This window comes from Tetrao urogallus, assembly GCF_951394365.1.
Source record: "Tetrao urogallus genome assembly, chromosome: 14".
In the NCBI taxonomy this organism is placed as follows: domain Eukaryota; kingdom Metazoa; phylum Chordata; class Aves; order Galliformes; family Phasianidae; genus Tetrao; species Tetrao urogallus.
In genome coordinates this window covers 11021250-11041613 of record NC_136827.1, presented here as the reverse complement: position 1 = coordinate 11041613, position 20364 = coordinate 11021250, and the positions used below count along the sequence as shown (strand labels likewise).

Genomic DNA, 20364 nt, shown 5'->3' with positions numbered 1-20364 from the left:
ATCACCGAGTCTGGCACATGGCTCTGAGCTCCCAATTTCATTATAAAGCAGTGGTATACAACTCTAAAAATGTACTGTGGATGTGGCATTATTATTTAAAGAATGCACAAACTGGGAAAATAATCTGTTGTGTAGAAAAAGTAAAAATAGGAAAGTGGGGAATAGCTCACCAAGTACATTTCCACTTGAGTAGAAACCTGATTTTTCTCCCTCTGTGTTCTGTTCACCCCAAGTGCTGTTCAGCTGATTGCCACCTACCCTTGACAGCAGGAGCATCAATCACTAGTCCAAAAATACCTGTTGTTGCGCTGTGTCTGAGCTCTTCTCCCTATTGCAGCTGAGAGCAGTGGAAGTCTAGAGCAACAGTTTTGTGCAGAGGGAGCAGTATGTGATCAGGATCTCGTCACATGGACTGGAGCCCAGTTGTATCTCAGGGGAGCAGGATGGGCCATTGCCTTTGCACTAAGGATGGTGCCAGGACAGAGTCATGCAGTTCAGATGATTTTGCAGGGCACAGGAAAAACAAGAAGCAGTTAGGAAAGCTGAACTGTTGATTCCCTCTTTCGTCTTGCTGGATATGTTGCTGGTTTAGAAAGTTGCATGTTCCAGTTGAGATTTTGCATCTTTCTTGGGGCCTCTGAAATCCCTCTCTCTCCTACAGAGTTACTGGCATCCAGCCATTGCCGAGGTCACACTACAGAGCCTCTGCCTTGGTGGTGTGTTTGTAATCTGCCAGGCTTTTGTCACAAAGCTCAGGAGATTGATTGGCCAATTCCAAATAGGGATGAAGAGAGCTAACATTTCAAAGACCCTCTTCAACAGGAGACTGGCAGACCAGCATAGAGATACTGAACACGATGCTTCTGCTTTGTTTCAGTCTAAAACTTGATAAAAAACACAGTCTGATTTCATGTATTTTGGATTCATATTATAAAGCAAGGTGATTGCCAAAAGTGCATAGAGCAAGGGAGAGAGAGGCAAGAGGAGATCAAGAAGGTGGTTGTAACTCCAGCAACTCACTTGCAAACTGCAACCAGGCTTATGTCCTGGATGTGGCAGTTGGCTTCTAAGATACCTGAAGTACCAAAGAAATTGCAAGGTCTTATTTGGCAGACCTGTTCTCCTGTGCTCCTTGTTTCAATTCTAAAAGAGAAAAAAAGGAAGGAAGGAAGGAAGGAAGGAAGGAAGGAAGGAAGGAAGGAAGGAAGGAAGGAAGGAAGGAAGGAAGGAAGGAAGGAAGGAAGGAAGGAAGGAAGGAAGGGAGGGAGGGAGGGAGGGAGGGAGGGAGGGAGGGAGGGAGGAAGGGAGGAAGGGAGGGAAGCAAAAATAATCACTGAGATCGAATACTGAATGTTTCCTTGCTTAAGGTTCTTGTTTTTTGCTCTCACATGAAGTTCCCCCTCAGTTTATGTATGAGGGAGGGTGGAAGGGGAAAGCATTCACTGAGTGAATCTTCATGGTGATTCAGAACATTTTAGGTAGATGCTGTCATATGCTTTGTAAGTTCCTGACTGATTGTGTGGAATTAAGTTATTGGGCAGAGAACCAGCTAATGGAAACACATTGATGAAATCATTTTTGAGGGACATTAAATGGAACTTAAAATAAAGCTGAAATGGCTGTATGGATTTTTCAGTCAAACTGTTTATGAACATTTATTGGTGGTAAATTAGAGAGTGTCAGAAGAGGGAATCAAGTAGGTATGGCTTTTAATAGGAGTCACTCTGATATAATACTGTGAGAAGGAATAGTTTATTGCCTAGGGATGTATGATACAATATGTTTAAGTACAAATTATATGATTGTTTTCTTCTAAATGTCTTTGGCTGTTTGCAGGTGAGCTACCCTTAGCAGCAGCAAGTCTCGGAAGGCAAAAAATATTTTCAATACTTGGCAATGAAATGGAAATTTTATACTATGCATTTTTCATGTTGGATAGCAAATGTTTTAATAAAGGATAATTCAGGAAGCAGAAGCTGTATTACACAATAGTAAATTTAATTTACTTTTGTTTTATGTTTTGCAAAAGGAGAAGACAGATAGAGTATCTTTGCTTGAGAAGGGAGATTGCAGCAGCTAAGTCTTCCATTGTTGGAGCTGTGCATTAGTACTGTTTGCCAAAACCCAGCATTCCTAGGGTAGGTAGTAATGAAAATAAGCCTGTGGGAATGCAGGATGGCAAAGCACCTTCTGGTCTTGCAAATCCGGTTCCCCACACCTTGCAGTCATGAGTTTGTCGAGTCTGTTAGGTTGTCTGTCCCATCCACTGTAAGAGAAAAGTTATTTCTGTTTTCACTCCTCTGTTGCCCAAAAAAGAAAAGAAAAGAAAAGAAAAAAACTGTTTTTTTCTTCCTAAATGTATTTGGAACCAGTTTACTGCTATTCGCTCTCATGCCAACTTTGGCCTATAGCCAGTAGTTCTTTTTCCTTTGTGTTATTTATCCTCCTAATGTGTTTATACACAGCATTCATATCCTTCCTTCACCATCGTGCTGCTATACTAAAAAGCCTAGTCTTTCTAGCCTTCTTTTGTAGGGCAGGCTTTTTCAGTTCCTGCAATCAGACAGTGTTTTCTGTCTGCACATGATCCTCGAGTGAGGATGAGCTGGAGGCTACATTAAATTCAATTCAAGGATTCACTGGTTATTTTTAAAATAATGCCAGTCTTTTCTTGTTCCCATGTTTCTGTTAGTCTTGCCTCTTCTCATTCAATTTAATGACATGCTTGCCTTTCATTTGGCCCTGTCCTACTGCTATGAATCATGAGTACCCCATGGCCTCTTTATGGGACGTTCCCATTCAGGGAGCATCCAGCGTGGAGCAGAAATCCTCATTTCTCTCTAAGCACATGACCTTAGATTCCTATTTTTAAATTTCACCCTCTCCCTTCTACTCCCTAAGGCTACTCATTCATTTCACCATGACAGCCCAGTCCTCTGCAGAGCCAGGACAGCCTAATTCCATGTCAACAGCATATTTCTCTCAAACTTTCCTTCTTTTTGTGCCAAGGCCATTAGTAAAAATTTTAAATGAGGTCACTTCCTCCAGCCTAAAGATTTCACTTTCAACACAGTCCAACACTGATGCTGTCACTGCCTGGCTGGGGACTTCTATAGTGGTTGAGAGCCAGACTTTGGCACAAATGTCCAGTGTAGTTGAATTTTTCCAAATGTTTATCACCGTATGGAGGCACAGGGGGAGGCAGTGACCAAGGCTTTTCATGGAAAATAGAAAAGTGGTGGAATTGGGCACATTTCCAAATTTATAATATTTCAGATAGCACAAAAAAGAATGGAGAATGGTTATTTACTATTTCTCACAGTCCAGGGCAGGATGAGCGTCCAGTGAAATCATCAAGCTGCAAGGTGAAGCAAAGGATGGACTTCTCCAGAGCATTTAGTCCAACTGCGGGCCCCCTGGTAGAGAACTATGGACAGTAAAATCATGATGAGGTTGAAAAACAGAGGTGAGAAACGTTTACCTGTGTCTCTCTGGTGGCTGGATGACAGCCAGCCCTCAGAGACCCTCAGCTGATGACAGCCAGAGCCGAGGGAGGGATGGTGTAACCCTGGCTCCTCAACATCCCTTGTGGCTGCTGTCCTACACGGTGACAGGGACAGGCAGCCCTGTGGGAGATCTCCTGTGCTTAAGAGGGAATAATAAGAATTGATGCTGTCAAGGCAGGTGGCATTCATTTCTAATTCGTATTGAAGGAGTGAAGCGGAAAGGTTTGGAAGTCTCGTTTCTGTTCCCAGTGATAGGGGGACTCTTCCACGGATTTGGGAATGATGAACACAGAAGAAGAGGGTTTAAGGACTGCGTGAAGGGAAAGGAAAACCAGGGGATGGGTGAAAGGAGAGGAAGCCTTTTTCATTTTCAGTCTTCCGGAAATAACTGCTTTGGAGTCTCCACTGGCTTAGTTTCCAGAGTTGCTTTCTATGTTCAAAGAGATAATGAAAGACTGGAATATTCCAGGTCATTAGAAGTATGCCAGTTCTCCTCATCCTGCAGGTGTTCTGGTTACTTGCAGATCTCACACTTAGTGTGTAAAAATGAATGAAAATTACTGGCATAAACAAAGTCACCTGTTGAGCGATGCAAGTGGGTAAAGTGGTAGAATATCTCCCTGCACCTCTCCCACAGCACTTTCTCATCTTCCTCACCTCAAAAATCATTATTTTATTATGCAATGGGTGCAGGCTACATCTTTCAATAAGTTTCATTGGAAGGCTAATAACCAAGGCAATTGTGTGGATAAGCAGAGTCTTAAATTGTTTGGAAACTGTTGAGAGAGGACAGATCAGATAATAATAACCTTCATGGTTGGCAAGCTGCACCTGCTTCTGACAACTTGTAACGATGAAGGCTTATAGTTAACTTAAGAGCTAAATATCTGTATTGGGCCATGGAATCAATTTCAATTCCCAAGTATAAAGCTTCAGACTTTAGACTGCTTTTGTCATTTTTGAGATTACTTTGTTTTTCTCTAGGTTAAAAAGGAGTTGTTTTTTTGTTTTACAGACGTTGAGAGTGATTATTTTCATTCCATTTTTTTCTGTTAACTCATAGGGATGGCTTCATTAATCTACCTCAGTGCAAAGACAGTGTACTCACATCAAAGCCATGAGTGTTTCTCCCTTATAACAGTAGTTGCAAAAAGGTGTTGTGTTTACATTTTGCATCGTCTTCCAATGTGCTCATAGGTAACAATTTTAATAGGACATATTAAAAACAATCTCAAACATATCTAAATGATCCCATCAGGGTCTGTAGCTGGCATCAGAAGCTTTATCAAAGAAAAAAAAATAAGGACATTAAAAAATGCCACTGGTACAGTTTGCGTGCAGACACTGAAATTGCTGTGAGGAACGCAGATAATGAATGGCTAGTTGGTCACAGTGCAAATGCATGTAAGGTCTGGATGTAGGAATGTAGGTCAGATTTGTTCCCTGGGTAGGCAGCTATGTTCAGGACAACAGGAACATGAATTTCTTGTTCATTGCCATGAGTAAGACTATATAATTCACTGATGTGCTAGCACTGAATGTTTCAGTGAGGACGATAAGTGGCATAATGCAGCATGGAGGGTTGGTGACACCCCCTGGGGACAGCTGTGTCCAGTGGTGAGGTCTCAAACAGAATGTTTTAGAAGGGGGATGGGTTCAGAAAAGAGCAGTAGAAAGTCTGGAAAACATGAATGATTCATGTTCACAGAACAGAAAGCCATAACATTTTGGAGAACTGAAGAAAAAGTTGAGGTGGTTGGGTCATTGTCACTAAATAAATGCAGGAGAAAGGTGAAGATTTGTGTTCATGCAGTGTCCATTGGTTGGCATGCAATGATGTAAGAACATTTAGTGGAAGGAACAATTCTGATTAGATGCCCTTTTTAAAATTAGAACAATTAGTGGAAAGGCTTATTTTATGGGCTCTCTTTGGCTTAGAAATGAAATTTGGAGAGCACATTTTTCTGAAGAGACGCAGCGTGGCTCATTCGTGGACCTGTTGCAGAAATGACAAGAGCACAGCCTGACCTGAGAGATGCCTGCAGTAATTGAGCCAAAATTTGGTTTTCCTTTGATTATTTCTCAGAACCCAGCAAAAGAAATAATTTCATGACATGCATCCAGGTTCATTAGTGAGAGATGTAGCTGCATTGGTTATTAAAGAGGTATCTGTTCCAAGCTCCCTGCATCAGCTGGGTCAGCAAACACCTCCCATATTCAGGACACAAACTTTACAGCCTGAAGTGCAGCTTACAGGCAAATCCCAATTGTAATCGAGACAACCAATTTCAGATGATAAGGATTTAGCTTTTCCTGGGGACAGAAGGGGTGTGTGCGAGAGAGAAATGGGGTCAGGCAATGGGGAAATGGGGTCAGATTAAAATTGCACCTAGGTATGATTTGACAATCACTCCCCTGATAACAGCTTATAATGTTTACAATTTGTCTTCTGTTTTGTTTTGTGATTTCAGGAGCAGAAGGCACAGTGTTCCCTAAATCTATAGAAACTCCCAATGTCAGGGCAGACCCCTTCAAGGAACTAAGGTAAACTTTGGAATATGGTTTAACGGTAACTCAGTGGTGCCTTGCTGGGCATCATTTCTGCTTTTGCACAGGAACTTGGGGCTTTGCTTTGGATGGCATCACCAAGGGGATGCCATGGAAGAGAGGGATCTTCCATGTTTATGTCTAATATGACAGAGCTAAAGGCAACTGTGAGTGATGAGAGAACCATTTCTCCTGTGTAACACACTCTGCTTATTTTGGGCTCAGCCTTTGGAAGGAAAGAGAAAAATCTTTCTCCTGGGTGTGCAGGGAGGTACTGGAATCTGTGCTGAGTCACAGGGTGTAACAGCACAATGATAATGCTCTCCAGCGTTGTCTGTCTTGCAGAAATGCAAACCCTCCCTAATCTATACCAATTCTAGCTGTGCATGCATGTCACTGCTGAACCTTGCAGTCACCACTTGCTGACAGCAGGTATGAGGAGAACTAGTTTTCCCAAAATCTAATTGATCTAATGCTGGGCAATGTATTTTTAAAAAAATGTTAAAGTCTCTATGTGTTAGTTTGGATTATTGGTCTTTGGAAAGATATGGCCTAATCTGAAATCTTCTGACCAAAAGGGCTGTAGGGGGTTTCTATCAGTGTTTTAATTTTTCTTGCTTAGAAAAAGAGAGAAAAAGAGGGGAAAAAAAAAATCTGCATGTCATCTTGTCCTTAGATCTTGGGTTGCAAATACATCTTTTCTGGAGCATACTAGGGGTGAAGCAATCTCTGGACAGCTCAAATTGTGTTGTGAGATGGGAAACAAGCTCTCGTTAGCTCTCTCTGCTGTGATATTGGGAGAAGCGATGGCCCAGCCTAGATCACCATGAGTGGTGAGCAGCATGCAGGCTGCCTTCTCTTGTGCCTATCGCTGTCCTTCAGTTTCTCTCCAGGAATACTCTTATTGTCCCATTCTGCACTCTGAGGATCACCTGTCAGACCAAAAGTGCAGCAGTGGTGTGAGTCAGTTCATGGTTAAAGTTTGTTCTGTGATTGGTGACATTAACACCACCTCGTGTTTTTTTCAGTCTCAGTTTGCATTCTTTTAGAACAGAAGAAATGGGGTCCTTGCTTAGTTTGCCACGCAGCTGCTGGGGCAGGTCCAGGGTCTGCAGAGCACTCATGGGTTGTGATGACATGTGGATGACAAGGGCTTGTTGGTACAGCCCATCTCAGCACAGATTTCCAGCAGGAAAAAAAAAATAATCACAGTCATGGTTAAAATGTCCATTAGCATCTAAATAACTTAGGCAAACAGGTCCTGTTACTGGTAGTGATTTAGGTCCAAGTTTTTACTTGCTTTGGACTTTTCTAAATGTGGGAGGGGACTTTCATCTGAAGAAATGTAAGGTGTAACATTAAAGGGGGCAGATGTCAATCAAAGTAGCCTTAATCTGATTGAGCATACTTCTGTTCCACAGAGAATTAAGCAAAATGAAATTGAAACAAACTATGGTGGTATCCATGCAAGGAGTTGATATTTGATCTGCTTTAAATTCTTGTAATTTTACTTGCTCTTATAAGGAGCTGCTGGAGGTCTGGCTTTCTTTGAAATTAGTAGACTGTTTGAAAAAAAATCCTTTAAAAAAAACTGATTTTTTTTTTTTTTGCCTTTTTTAAGGGAAAGTAAGTAGGATTTATTTTGAAAAAAGGCCAAAAGGGTCCTAAAGCATTTTATACACTTCTGAAAATTTTATCTTTGCAAAAGTAAATGTTTTTTTTCTGCCACCCTGACAGGAAAAGAGATGTGGGTAGCGCTTTGCAGAGAAAGTAAAGTTTCCTGAGATCAAATCCTTTACTCCTCCCTAAATCAAGAGCCATCCTTCTCTCCCTACACATACAAAAGTTTGTTGGAGCATTCGTAGGTGAAATAGTGTGTTTTGGGAGCAGCACAGATTTCATAGGGGAAGGAGCCTTATTCTGGGGGGACATCCTTTTGTACCTTCTTATTCTGATAGCATTGTGTGTGCATAAGGTATCCTTAAGTCTGGTTAAAAAGATGCTGTGGTAAAATGGGCCCAAGCGAGATGGCAGACTGTGGGTCCAGAGCTGGTACAAGCATGTACTCAGTAGCTGGCTTGACTCACAAAGACCTTTTTTTCTGTAACAAACAGTGGAAACCTTTCTTTCCTTCTTAGGCTGCAGTTTCTGGGAGAGAGGTGCACCATCAGCTGTTGTGGGCTGTCACCAGTGCCGCCAGCCTCAATCACTGCTCCTAGACCAAACAGTTAAGATTAGTTACACAATCCATTTTCATCCATTTGCTTTTTTCAGTAGCTTAGTGACTCCCACCTCTTCTTTAGGAGACTTCAAAATAAGGTGACAACAACTGTCACAAACAGAAGGAGAGGAGACCAACTGCTTCTGTCACCACTGGGAGCCAGACCATCTGTATGTCTCCTTTTTCTTCTTCCTCTGTTTAACAGACAGACTGATTTCCCCTTCAACACAGGCAGCATGCCACTGTGCCAGTCATTTCTGCTTCTTCCCTTCTTTTTCTTCTCCATCCCACAGGCCTTCAGTCATGTGCAGACATCACAAAGACTGATACGCTCTGAGCGATGCCACGTACATTCTCAATAGACTTTCTGTCCCTGTTTAGCTGATGAATGACCTTCAGTTCGTATAGCTTAATTCATTTATTAGTGGCTGCTCTACAAGCTGGTCAACTTCCTGGGGACAGGCAAGGTAGCCATCCTCCTGGCGCACCAGCAAGCCCTGTATGGCCCTTTTCTCTATGTACCTTTCTGTCTGCAGCAGTTTAGATGGAGAAAAATTAGGTGGCAGTATGTGCATAGATTTTTCTTACATGCTAAGCTCATAAGATAGTAGTTGGGCTGCAAGAATTGGTTTGGCACTTCTTTGACCCAGGTCTGACTTTGCTGCTGAGACTTCCCAGGTTTTCAGCAACCTCCATGCAACAGAAAGGCTCATGTATCCCAAAAAAAGAATCCTACAGAGCCCAATATCAGTTGTATTAGGAGCAGCAGAGCTCATAAATGCCTGGTTTAATGCGGAGGTGGCTGTTATTTGTGATCCGTGTTGTCTTTTTGTGATCTAGAGTTTTCTTCAGTCGTGACATAAGAGTAGAAATATATGAAAAACTATTTAATATGCATTAGTGAATATTTTCCTGTATTTACTTTTGAAAAGGGACAGATTCTTTAGCAGAGTGATAGGCCAAGGGGAAATGGTTTCAAGGCAAAAGGGGAAATTTAGATTGGATATAAGGTTTTTTTGCAGTGAGAGTGATGAAGCACTGGCGCAGGTTGCCCAGGTAGGTAAATAGATAAATGCTCTATTCTGGAGACATTCAAGATCAGGCTGGATGGGCTCTGAACATCTGATGGAGCTGTAGTGGTCCCTGTTCATTGCAGGGCAGTTCAACCAGATGGCCTTTAAGGGTCAAACTCAAACAATTCCATAATTCTGTGAAAGTAATTTTAGACTCCTAAATTTTTGCTAATTGGGTTGTAAGCTAATCAAAATCAGTAAAAAGAAAAGCAAAAAAAATAAAAATCAAATTATTTTCAAATTCTTGGACTGCTTAAAATTCCTGCTGAGCATCATCCCAAAATAGTTCAGAGAGAGGAATTATGAGATTTTTTTGGGACATTAAATATTTGTAGTAATTGAGTCTTCGTAATGCAAGTTGCTATCCTTGTGATTGCCTGTATATAGAGGTTGACTGCAGATGCTCTTTTGTCACTGGATTGTTTTAATAGAGCCCAAGTAACTTGGTAAGAGCTTTACTTGAGAGCCTCTCCTTGACTCTGACAGAAATCACCAGGCTTCCTCATTTGTCTTCTTTCAAGAGGGCAATATATGTTAAGAAGAGTAACAAAAACTGTCTGACAATCACAAGATCAGTGCCTTCACTGCTATTGAGACATCCTTCAAGGAGAGGGATAAGGGCTAGACCAGCTGATGAGTGGCAGTGAAGGGAAATAATTGGAGGTGGAAGCATAACTAAAAAGTGAGTGGTCCAATGTAAAAAAAAAAAAAAAAGTATCAAAAGGGTGTTAAACTACTACGTGCAGGAAGGGTGCATGTTGAACAGGTGCTGTACAAGAGCACCTGTCCGTGGGCTTGTTGTTGGGGCAGCTTCCTCAACCCAAACTGCCTTGTTCAGACCTAGCATAGGGATCTCCCTCATAACCAGACTGCTAGGCCAGGCACTGCAAGCATGTTGCTGAAACCCTAATTTAGGGTGTTTATGTTCCTGGAGTTAAATAAAAAGAAATCAGCGTGAAATTCACTTTGTAAGTGGCAATCACAGACCTGGAATTCATCCACAGTTATTGTAGGTTAAAAAATGCCATAAACTGCTCATCCAAGGCTGGGAAACCAAGGCATGATTGTTTTTCCTGTTATACACAAATATAGTTAAGGGAGAATTAATCTCTTGGGCTTAAAGGGGTAATTTTTGACCAAAGTTAATTATGAAGCACTGAAAGTACCCAATAACAGATGAAATGTACTTGTAGTTTGATTTTATTAGTGCAATTCTACCTTACCGTGTACAGTATTGAACTATCCAAATAGTCCAAGTGAGACCCATTGTACCAAAAAGCAATTTAAATACAGTGCTTAGCTAATGCAACAGCACTCTTTCTGTGAAATAATAATTCTTATCAAATTAAGGCTTCTCTCAGCTGCGCTTCACAAAGCAGCAGAGATATTTTCAATAAGAACAAACACAAATAATGTTTCTGTCTAAAAACCATTATGTTCACAAAGATCAAAGGAACAAAAAATAGAGGAAACACAAAAAATCAGTTGTATGAAAGAGGAAGTATTTGGTGGGAAATGGATGTCATTTATGAAGAGTAGCATGTCACATTGAAACATAGTTTAGCTTTTAGCAAACACTGGGAATTCCTTCAAGGTGGCAACAAGGAAAAAATGGTCAATTTAGCCTTGCAACTAGTAGTGTTGTTTTCAGATTGATTAGCTGGTAAGGATGCTGTAGCAGAAATGCTGAATCACAGCCTGAAGCAGTGATTGAGCACCTGGTAGGAAGGCAGGGCCAGCCCAGGGGAGCTCAGGTGCATGCAGTGCTCCTGAGTGATTGGAAGGGGTGGAGCCAGGATTCATCCCTTACCAGACCTCATTTAAGGGCTGGCAGTGGAGATAAGGAGGTTTTGCTGGAGGTCCCTGCCTACTTGAGGCCTGCTGAAGGTAAGCAGTTTTTCCTTCCTCTGTTTCTGCATCCGTGGTTGTTGCGTTTGGGCTTGTTCTTAGTTGCTGCAGCCTAGGGCTGTTCCACTGCTATTGTTGCTGTAGTTGCCATCATGTTGTAGCATTACGGTAGCTGTTCTTTTCTTTGTTTTACTGGTGCAAATGTAATAATTCTGGTAGAATTTTACCAGCTTCAAAACAACATGCTTTTGCCTTGAGATGGGTTTTACTTTCCATGTTTTGTAACAAAATGTAATAGTGATTTAAGAGGGCAGGATTTCTAGAATTGTCCTCACCAAGCCAGTGCCTTCCTTTGTGTATACAGCTGGAATGAGAGGAGAGGTTCCTAGTTTCTAAACTTCAAGCTAGTTTGAGTGGACCCTTGTGAGGTTTGTTTGAAAGGCAGAAGTTCTCATCACTCCTGATGTGCTAATCTAGGATTCCATGTGTGATCTGACGATTTTCTCATGGCAGGTAACATTTCTTGAAGCACTTGATGTTGAATGTGACTTCCTCAGAGCAGAACTCATGATTGCTTCACAGCTGCTTTGCTGTGGCCTTTCCTGCTGTTGACATGCCTTCTTGCTGCTGGCCATTTGTCTGTTAGAGCAGACAAACCACAGCCCCAGGTCAAAGGGAGTCTTTCCATGAGGCTTCTTATGGATGATATATTGAGCACTTCATACAATGCATTCGATAGAAGGCTTGGAGTTAAGGAGGCAGATGATTGCAGGTGTTTTCCTTCTGTTAAAATAGAACTGTTGCAGAGGAGTCTTGCTGCTCCCTCTTATTGCTACAGCATATCTGCTCTTAATGACTATCACCCTTTCCCACCCAGCACAAGATACGGGATTTAGCTCTTAGTGTTCTTTCCTTCCCTATTTTTAGCAGGTGGTGCCTAGATATGGATCAGATAATCAGGCACACACCTGGCAAATGACAGAGGCACTGACAGAGCTTTGCTGACTTATCCCAGCTGTATAAATCATGGCATGGCCCTGCTTACTGTGCTGCTAACAGGAGCTGCCCACTGACAGGCAGATCCTTTTCAAGAAGGGCTGGTGGACAGTGAAGGCCATCTTAGTGGGAAGGTGAGTTTGGCATAAAGGTGTTTAAATTGCTGGAGTAAAAAATGAGATAGGCTCAAACTACAAAAGAAAGTAGATGGAATTTGTGATTGAACAGTCTGTGGTCAGCTATGGGGCTCTTTTTGGATGAACCAGTGTGTAAGTGCAGGTCTGTGGGTGCAGTAGCATCTTCCAGAGCTACATGGCCCATAACTGAAAGCAGAAGTGTGAGAATAGGGCAGGAAGGGGCAGATTTCTAAATTAGACTGCTGCCAAATGGTATGGTGTATAATGTAGAGAGCAGTGGAAATCTCTCATTTCTGGCTGGAGCATGCACAGGATTCCTCTCCTTATGTATATAATTGAGCAGCAAAATAGCAAGTGTGTGCTCATTGCCTTTCTCTAGTTAGACCAGGGAAATTTCTGCTGCCCCCTGCATACAACAGTACAGGCTGGATCATTATTTGCTGTCTGCATTTATTCTACAAGTGTTTCCTAATGCAAACAAAATCTTTTTCTGGGAGGTATTAATCATCAATCCTGCTTGTTATCTCAGGCTGGATATCTTTTGTGTACACAGGATCAGTGTTCTGTCAAGGTGTGTTGCACCTGTGGTTGTCATTACATTTCAGCAGCTGAATATCACTTGTTCCATAATCAGAGCATCCCTTCCAATGCTGCTCACAAAGGTGTGCAGGCCAGAAGTCCTCTGGGACCTGAGAGAAGCCCAATTGGTGCTAGCAATCTGTGTACAGTTGGACAGACACAGGCATCCATTTGAATAACAAAAATGTAAACTGTTTTTGCTTTTTTTAACACTGTGCAGCATGCTGCTAACCTTGGGTATAAAATAGATGCTAATAAATGCGAGGTCTTAAAATGTGAATAATAGCCATTTCACACTTCGTGGCAGATTCATACTGGTGAAATGGCTTAATACTTAATTACAATGCTTGTCCTTCCCTCAAGTGCAGATGACATTCCTCAGATAGATTTTTGCGATGACATCTGTGGAAATAAGTTGAGAAACTAATTAGTTATTCACATAATACAAAATATCGATGGTGCCCTGATTAAAAGGATGTGGTGGCACCCGACTAACATGATGTATCTGTCTGGTAGTTCAGTCTGCTCCCTGAGGTGATGTGTTTTGGAAGAGAAAATAATAAAAACAACCCCTGGCCACTACAACACAGATGTTTATATTTTGTTAATGATTAAGCAGAGCTACCATGTTCAGGAGTGGCATAACTTATTGCTTGTGCCTAGGAGGAGCACCAGGTCTGTGGGCTCTAAGGACCGTTTTTGTGGTATTGACTGTAATGGAATCTGCAGGTTATTGACAAACAGCAGCCCTAAGCATCCTAAAAGCAATCATTAGACAACTGTCCAGAGAGAAGAGCTGGCAGGCCAGCATTTGTTTCACTGCAAGTCGGGCAACACTTTCCTTGCAGCAGAGCCTTCTCAGCTCTATCCTTGTGGGGTAGCTGAGAGATGGTGTCTGCTGTGAGATGAGACATTTGGAACAGGTTGTGCATAGAGATGTCCCATCCCTGCAGACAGCCAAGTTAGGCTAGTGGGGCTCTGAGCAGCTGGTGGAGCTGTGGATTCAGTGCAGGGGAGTTGGATCAGGTGGTCTTTAAGGGTCCCCTCCTACTCCAATGATTCTGTGTTTCTGTAATTGGTAATGCTTTGTGAGAGTCTCAGTAACTGTTGGTTTATTGTAGCATTTGCGCTTGAAAAAGAGCTGTTTGTACCACGGATAGTGAACATGAAATGCAGAAGTAGAGAAGACGCAAAGGAGGCACCTTACCGACCCGTGCTCCTGATCCTATGTTTCACTCCTTTGAAAATTGTGTGATATTTAGGATGTATTCATGTTCAAAATGGCTGAATATCTCAGATTTTCCTTGAAATGTAGTTCTTACCTTAAATAAATGGGAGGAATTCAATCCACTGAACACCATGTTTGCATTTCGGTAGAATATTATCTGGCTTTCTTTAATATTTGTCTTTCCCTCCAGCTGTGTATCTTGCATTTCTAAAACCTGAAGTGAAGGGCAAAGTAGGCTGCATATAAGTACTGCACTCAGTGCTCAGTCCTTGTCTTTAAGGGCAGTCTCCCTGCCAAGGCTTTGTATATTAGTGCCTGCAGCACCATGAGCCCAGCATGGGAATCGCAGCCAGGGTTTGGCTGCTGTGGTTGTGAACCTCAAACCTGAGTGCTTAATACAGATTTCTTATTAACCTGAACAAAATAGGGAAGGGCAGTTCAGGTGCTTTCCTACACAAGTGAGAAGTTCCTCAGGGTTTTGTTCCCTTTTGCTTACTGCTCGTGCCTGAGCTCAGCTGTATCAAGGCAATCATAGTTATTATGGAGTGTGAGTGAGGTGCTTTGAGCTGTACAAGTCCATCCTGGTTAAAAAGGACACCTTCACAAAAGCATTAATTGTACTTTAGACAGGAATTGATAGTGGTTGTATAGCCATATTAAAGAGAATAAAAATGTATTTCTAACCATAATGAGATTCTTGCTTTTGAAAGCAGTGCTTTGTATCTTATTAAGAGAAGTCATAAATATTCACTGTGCCTAGAGGATCTTTAGTCCAAATTTGTGTCATGTGGAATAGAGCTGTTTTCTCTAGGCCGAGAAGGGTGGCTGTGTTGTTACTTCACATCTTGATTTTATCCTTGAAAAGTGTGGTGCTGCTGCTGCCCTGCTCCTTATGTTTTATATAAATCCATCCTTTATGTTGCAGTCTAGCTTTATCCCATGGGCTTATGTGGCACCTCTGGCAGTCTGAATAATAGTTTCCTTTCAAATGACATCGCTGAGATCACATACTCCTTGCTTTCAAATGGTGTTTGATGCCATGAGAACCCATCTCTAGATGTGACTCAACAGTCAAACCTGTGTCCCTTATGCAGCAGAACAGCACCAGATCAAGAAGGGGGCTTGGTTTGCTTTCTGCAGGGTGCTGTCAGAAGTCATTGCCATATCATCATTGCAATTCATAAGGTGTGTTGCACTGAAGGCCATTGTTTTGCTATTTAGGCAAACCATGGCAACTCCCATGGGCTGGAATTGGAAATTTGTGTGCAGATTCAGCTCAGAAAACAGAATCCTTTACAAAGCTAGTCTTGGTGGCTGGTTGGCCCATCTTGAGCAAGCTCTCAGGCTGTATGATTCCCAGATTCTGCTAATGCTTCTGAAGCTGACAGTTCCCAGCTCGGTTGGGATCGGTGTGAGCAGCTGAGAAAAAGCAACAGTTCTTAGATGCCAAGTATTTGAAAGCATTGTGTAAAAGGTAGAAGGCAAAATGGCAGTCGCTATTTATTCCATCAGCTGATGTGGCTGCTCTAAATATATGAAACAATATATGCACATGGCTTTGCTGGCAAGTAAAATAGTGCAGTGTCTCACTCCAGCTGCACAAGGACTTGGTGTCTTTGGATAGAAAAAGTCAAAATTATAAACAGTGTGTTCCACAGTGCTGTGTGTTGCTTTGGGTCTGTGCATGAAATGAGGAAGCAGAAATGTGATTATGACCAATAAAAGCCAAAAAGCAGGTGAGTGTCTCTGAGAGAGCCTGAAAAACACTTTCAGAAACACAGATCAGTTCTCCAGTAGGGAGGAACACATTTCTCAGAGCGTGGGCAGTGGCTGTGGAAAGAGAGGAGCTTTTTCCCCTGGGTTCAGCTGACACAAATGGGGGTCAGGCTGCATGGACCCAGCAGCTATTTCACCAGCTGAAACTTCTGAATCTCAGCTGCAATTCTGTCATGTTGAATTGACCTTGGTTCATGGGATCTCTCTTGCATTTCACAATACTAAAACACATTCTCTTCCTCTGGTTTCACATCATTAAGGATGGGCATGGGAAGAGACTGACTGAGGACATGTTATAAAACAACACTGGGGAATCAAGCGAAAACCCCCAAAACTTACACCATCAAGGATCGTAGAAGAGATTGTTTACAGAGGAAAATGGCTTCCTCGTGCACTTGAGAACAGCTGAGAAGGCTGGATAATGAGTGGATGTGCTGCTGTAAGGAGATGTTCCCTGCCAGTGAACTCAGAGAATATCTGCTTATATTTAATAAGGGTAGAAAGCAAGACAGAGTTCATGCTGCTAGTGCTGAACTGTGTGACAGTGATAACAATGTCGTGTCCTGTCCACTTCCTTGAGTACTAACATTTTAAAAGATAGAAGTAAAGTAAAATGACACTTTATTTTTTTTTTTTGAGAGCTTGGTGTCTTAAATTTAATCGATATTAATGGAAGGTTATTAGAACTGTTCATTTTGATAGAAAATGTGCAGTATCTTCTCATGCAGTGCCAGAGGTTAAAGATTGTAATTGCTTCCTAAGGTTCATGAAATGAAATTCTCTTATGATCCACGAGATGTGATTGAGTGAAAAATGTGTGCATGTGAGATGGTTTGTAATAAATTCATGTTGCAAATAAAGGTGGTCTTAGGAAAGCAGCCTATCATACTTGAATCAGCTGAGGATCTCTCTTGAAAAGATGGCAGCTTTTATGTAAACCTGAAGAATTTCCTTTTGGAAACCTGAGTGCTTCCGGAAGGATCACCTGTGCTTTTGTCTGGTTTATATACCTCTAAATAACTAGAGATGACATTTCTGACAGATCCTTTGTGGGTACCAGAGCTAAGCTGCCTGCCTAAGCCCTCCAAATGCTCCCTACCAGATGATCAATTCGTGTTCCTGTGGGTCAGGAGGAACTGTGTGGGAAGCAGAATGAGAAAGCCAGTCCTGAGTGTGCTGTGCAGGTTCCAGCGCTGTGTTTTCACTGCTCCCCAGATCCAAACTGTTGGGTATATACCATAATGCAAGCATTGGCTTTATTCCTTAATTGTTTTTAAAAGTACAGAAACTTTGGTAATGTGGGACCACCTGTGCAGGTTTGGTGTTAGGACTGCATCCTGCAAGCAATACTTTGCCTTTAAGTATCCATGTAGGTCATGAAGTAGTGATGCACCTACACTCCCACTAAATATCTCAATTTAATGGGTTCTTAGTTCAGTTCGATCTCTCTCCGTTGGCACTGTTCTGAACAGTGGGAGAGGACCAAACAATGACTTTGTCAGAGTGTTTTGCAGAGCTTCGGATTCATGCATTCAAGCAACATCACACCAGGAGGCTAAATCTTTGAGTCTAGAGGTTAGTTACAGATAGAAAGAATAAATCAAGCAATAAAAGATGCCTATATAAAAGGATATTTCCTATGAAATGAAGATGCTTCAGAGTTCATCATAAACCCCTGACATGCATTCAGTCACTCTGCCTGCTGTTGCAGTCTGAAATACATTTCAAGGTGCCTGCATATTTTTATGCTGTAACCTCTAATAAATACATAGACATTTTCAATGATGCCGCATCATACTTTGTGAACTGATATGCTGTGAAGGGGGAAGCAGTGTCAGTGCAATGAGAGTTCTGCAGGCAAAAGTTCTCTGCTACATATTATTGCCAAGGGATGTTCAGATTGGAAATTAAGAACAGTTTCTTCACTGTTGAAAGAGTGATGGTGCACTGACACAGGCTGCCCAGGGAGGCTGGGGAGTCACTGTCCCTGGAGATGTTTGAGAACTGTGGGGATGTGACACTGAGGGACACAGCTGGCATGGTGGGATGGGTAGGGATTGGACCTGGTGACTTCAGAGGTCTTTTCCAGCTTCTTTGATTCTATTAAAAGTGTTTCTCTGGGGGCTGCAGTACGTGCAGATGTCTGGGCAATACCAAAAGGCGTTGCTTTCATAATCACCTCTTTGAGGAAGCTTTTGTCTATCTGGATGCTATTTCTGTGTTTCTGTGTGAAGCAAAATGTATCTGTTCCTGTAGTGGCTTTTGTAGTCTAGGCCATGGTATGGATTATCAGTCATTGCATGAGAATGGAAAAGTGTCTCCTTGGGCCACATCACTGAGCTCCTTCTGTTTAGAGATCACATCGTTTTCAAAGCATTGGTTTCTTTTGGTTGTTCATTTTATTTTTACAGAACTATGTGCATAAGTCGCAAAGAGGAGTAGAAAGTGAGAAGTGATACCTTGTACTTATTCTTCATGGGCTTATCTGGTTTATTTTGACATTAAAGTTTCAGCAGTAGTGGTTTCTGAAGAGCTTAAAGTATATAAACTGGAGAATTCAGGTAGTATACAAGGTGTATAGACAAAATAGATTCAGCATCACTGTCTAGCTGAATAACTGTAGCTTTATCTTGCATGCTAGAACAACTCCAGTAGTGAACCATATTTCCAGTGTCAAATCTTAATACATTCATGGAGATGCTGAGGCTGTTTGGCTTTATAGGCTTATAACTTGGAGTCATCTATGGGCAATGCTGGATTTGGCCAGATGGAAATTCCCTCCTTCAGTGATGTACCAGCCCCCAATGGCCAGCGAGCTGATGCAGCTGCATATAGCTCAGAGCCCAGCAGTCTGTGGACAGGCAGTGAGCACAGCACTTGGAGATATATTGGCAGCTTTGCCATTAGAACCACTATACTTTTCCTGCTGTGTGCTCAGCTAATATAAATATTCCTGAACTTCTTTTATACATACTCAGTATGCGTCTGTGCCTTTTTTTTGCAGAAAATACCATTTTTTTAAATATTGAAATACGAGAATGTAGAGCTTTTAGAATTCTATTTCTGTATTCATGGCACAAATCACAGTGAGAGCAAGAGCTGGGTGTCAGAGCTGCAGGACAAACTGCGTTTCTGAGTGCATCCACCAGGGCTTCACTCTTTCAGAGCAGTGTGCCAAAAGTGTGCCATTTCCACACAAAGCCTTTGGCAGCACTGGGTACAGAATGCCTCAGTAGTGCAGCTGAGCTGGAGGGCTGGTGGCTGTTCCTCGGCAGTAAATGTGCACAGTCACAACCAGTAGCCTTGTCATCTCCAGCAGTAGAAAGGACCAGTAAATTCCCCTCAGAAGGGGGCTCATTTGCCAAGCCAAATGCCTGTAGTGCAGCTAACTCCACTTTCTTAGCAGAACGCAAATATAACAGTATTTTCTATAGTGCCCAGCAGTGTTTATCTTCCAGGTTGACCGGCCTGCATTGACATTAGTGTCCCCCGAGCTTCTGAACTTAATAATTTCCAGTAGCTGCTTGCCTGCTTGAAGTTCCAGTCCAGCCTCCAGTGTATTCTTCCTGTCAGTCACTATGGGAACAGCAATCAAAGCTCCTATTTATGGCTCTGTAGATGTCTGAGGTCATGGAGCACAGGTCTGGTGGGAACAATTAAAACAGGCCTGTCCAGTTATGTCTTTTTAAGTTCTCCCCACATTATAACTCTAAGTAGAGCAGTACAGTTAAAGCAGCATGACTGTTAGGATGTGATTGCCTTATAAAAGGATATCCTTTATAGGAGATAGATATTCCATGTACTGTCATCTATGGGAACATACTGAGAGTAGTCAGTATCTCTAGCACTGGATGAAACCTGCCCCAGGTTTTTTCTGTAAACCCGACGGGGAACTGCATGCTGCCAGACCCTGCAGGGTCCCCAGGGATGCATCTCTGGTACTTGGTACTTCTCTTACTGGTAAACTGAAAATTTCCAATGCTTGTATTTAGGCTGACAGTAAATGTTGTTATACCTGGTGGCTTACTCTACAATAATAAACAGGAAAAAAGTGAGAACTGTGGGAGTGCAAGGAGGGAAGGACTGTGATGAGCTTAATATCTGAGGGATAGCAGGGTAATTCTTTAGCAGCGGCCAAGTTTTGTAGAAGAAAAAACTGTTTCCTTTTCCCTTGTATTGAAAGAATTGTGTGATGGAGCCTTGGTGCCCCATTGCTGGAGCTGATTGAGTCTGGGGGTTATGTAGGTTCCTTCCCCTTGACCACTGATGTGGTATAGAACATCTTGAGATGGAAGGAACACATAAGGATCATTGAGTCCAATTCTAGGCTCCACATAGGATCAACTGAAAATCAGAACATATGTAAATTACATCAGAATGAAAATCACTTGGGCCAGAAAGTTGAGTAGCAAATACTATGTGAAGATATAATTATGTGCAGTTCATGTGCACT

At 42.1% G+C, this 20364-nt stretch overlaps 1 protein-coding gene across 1 annotated transcript in view; it reads left to right on the top strand.

Annotated features, from left to right (window-relative positions):
• SGCD (sarcoglycan delta) overlaps positions 1-20364 on the top strand; it is a gene marked incomplete at both ends in the record, with an annotated part of 119813 nt that overhangs the window by 83274 nt on the left and 16175 nt on the right. Inside the window, one exon of the mRNA XM_079542162.1 lies at positions 5978-6050. Coding sequence (XP_079398288.1) covers positions 5978-6050 — 73 coding nt within the window. The remainder of the gene's footprint in view (positions 1-5977; positions 6051-20364) is intronic.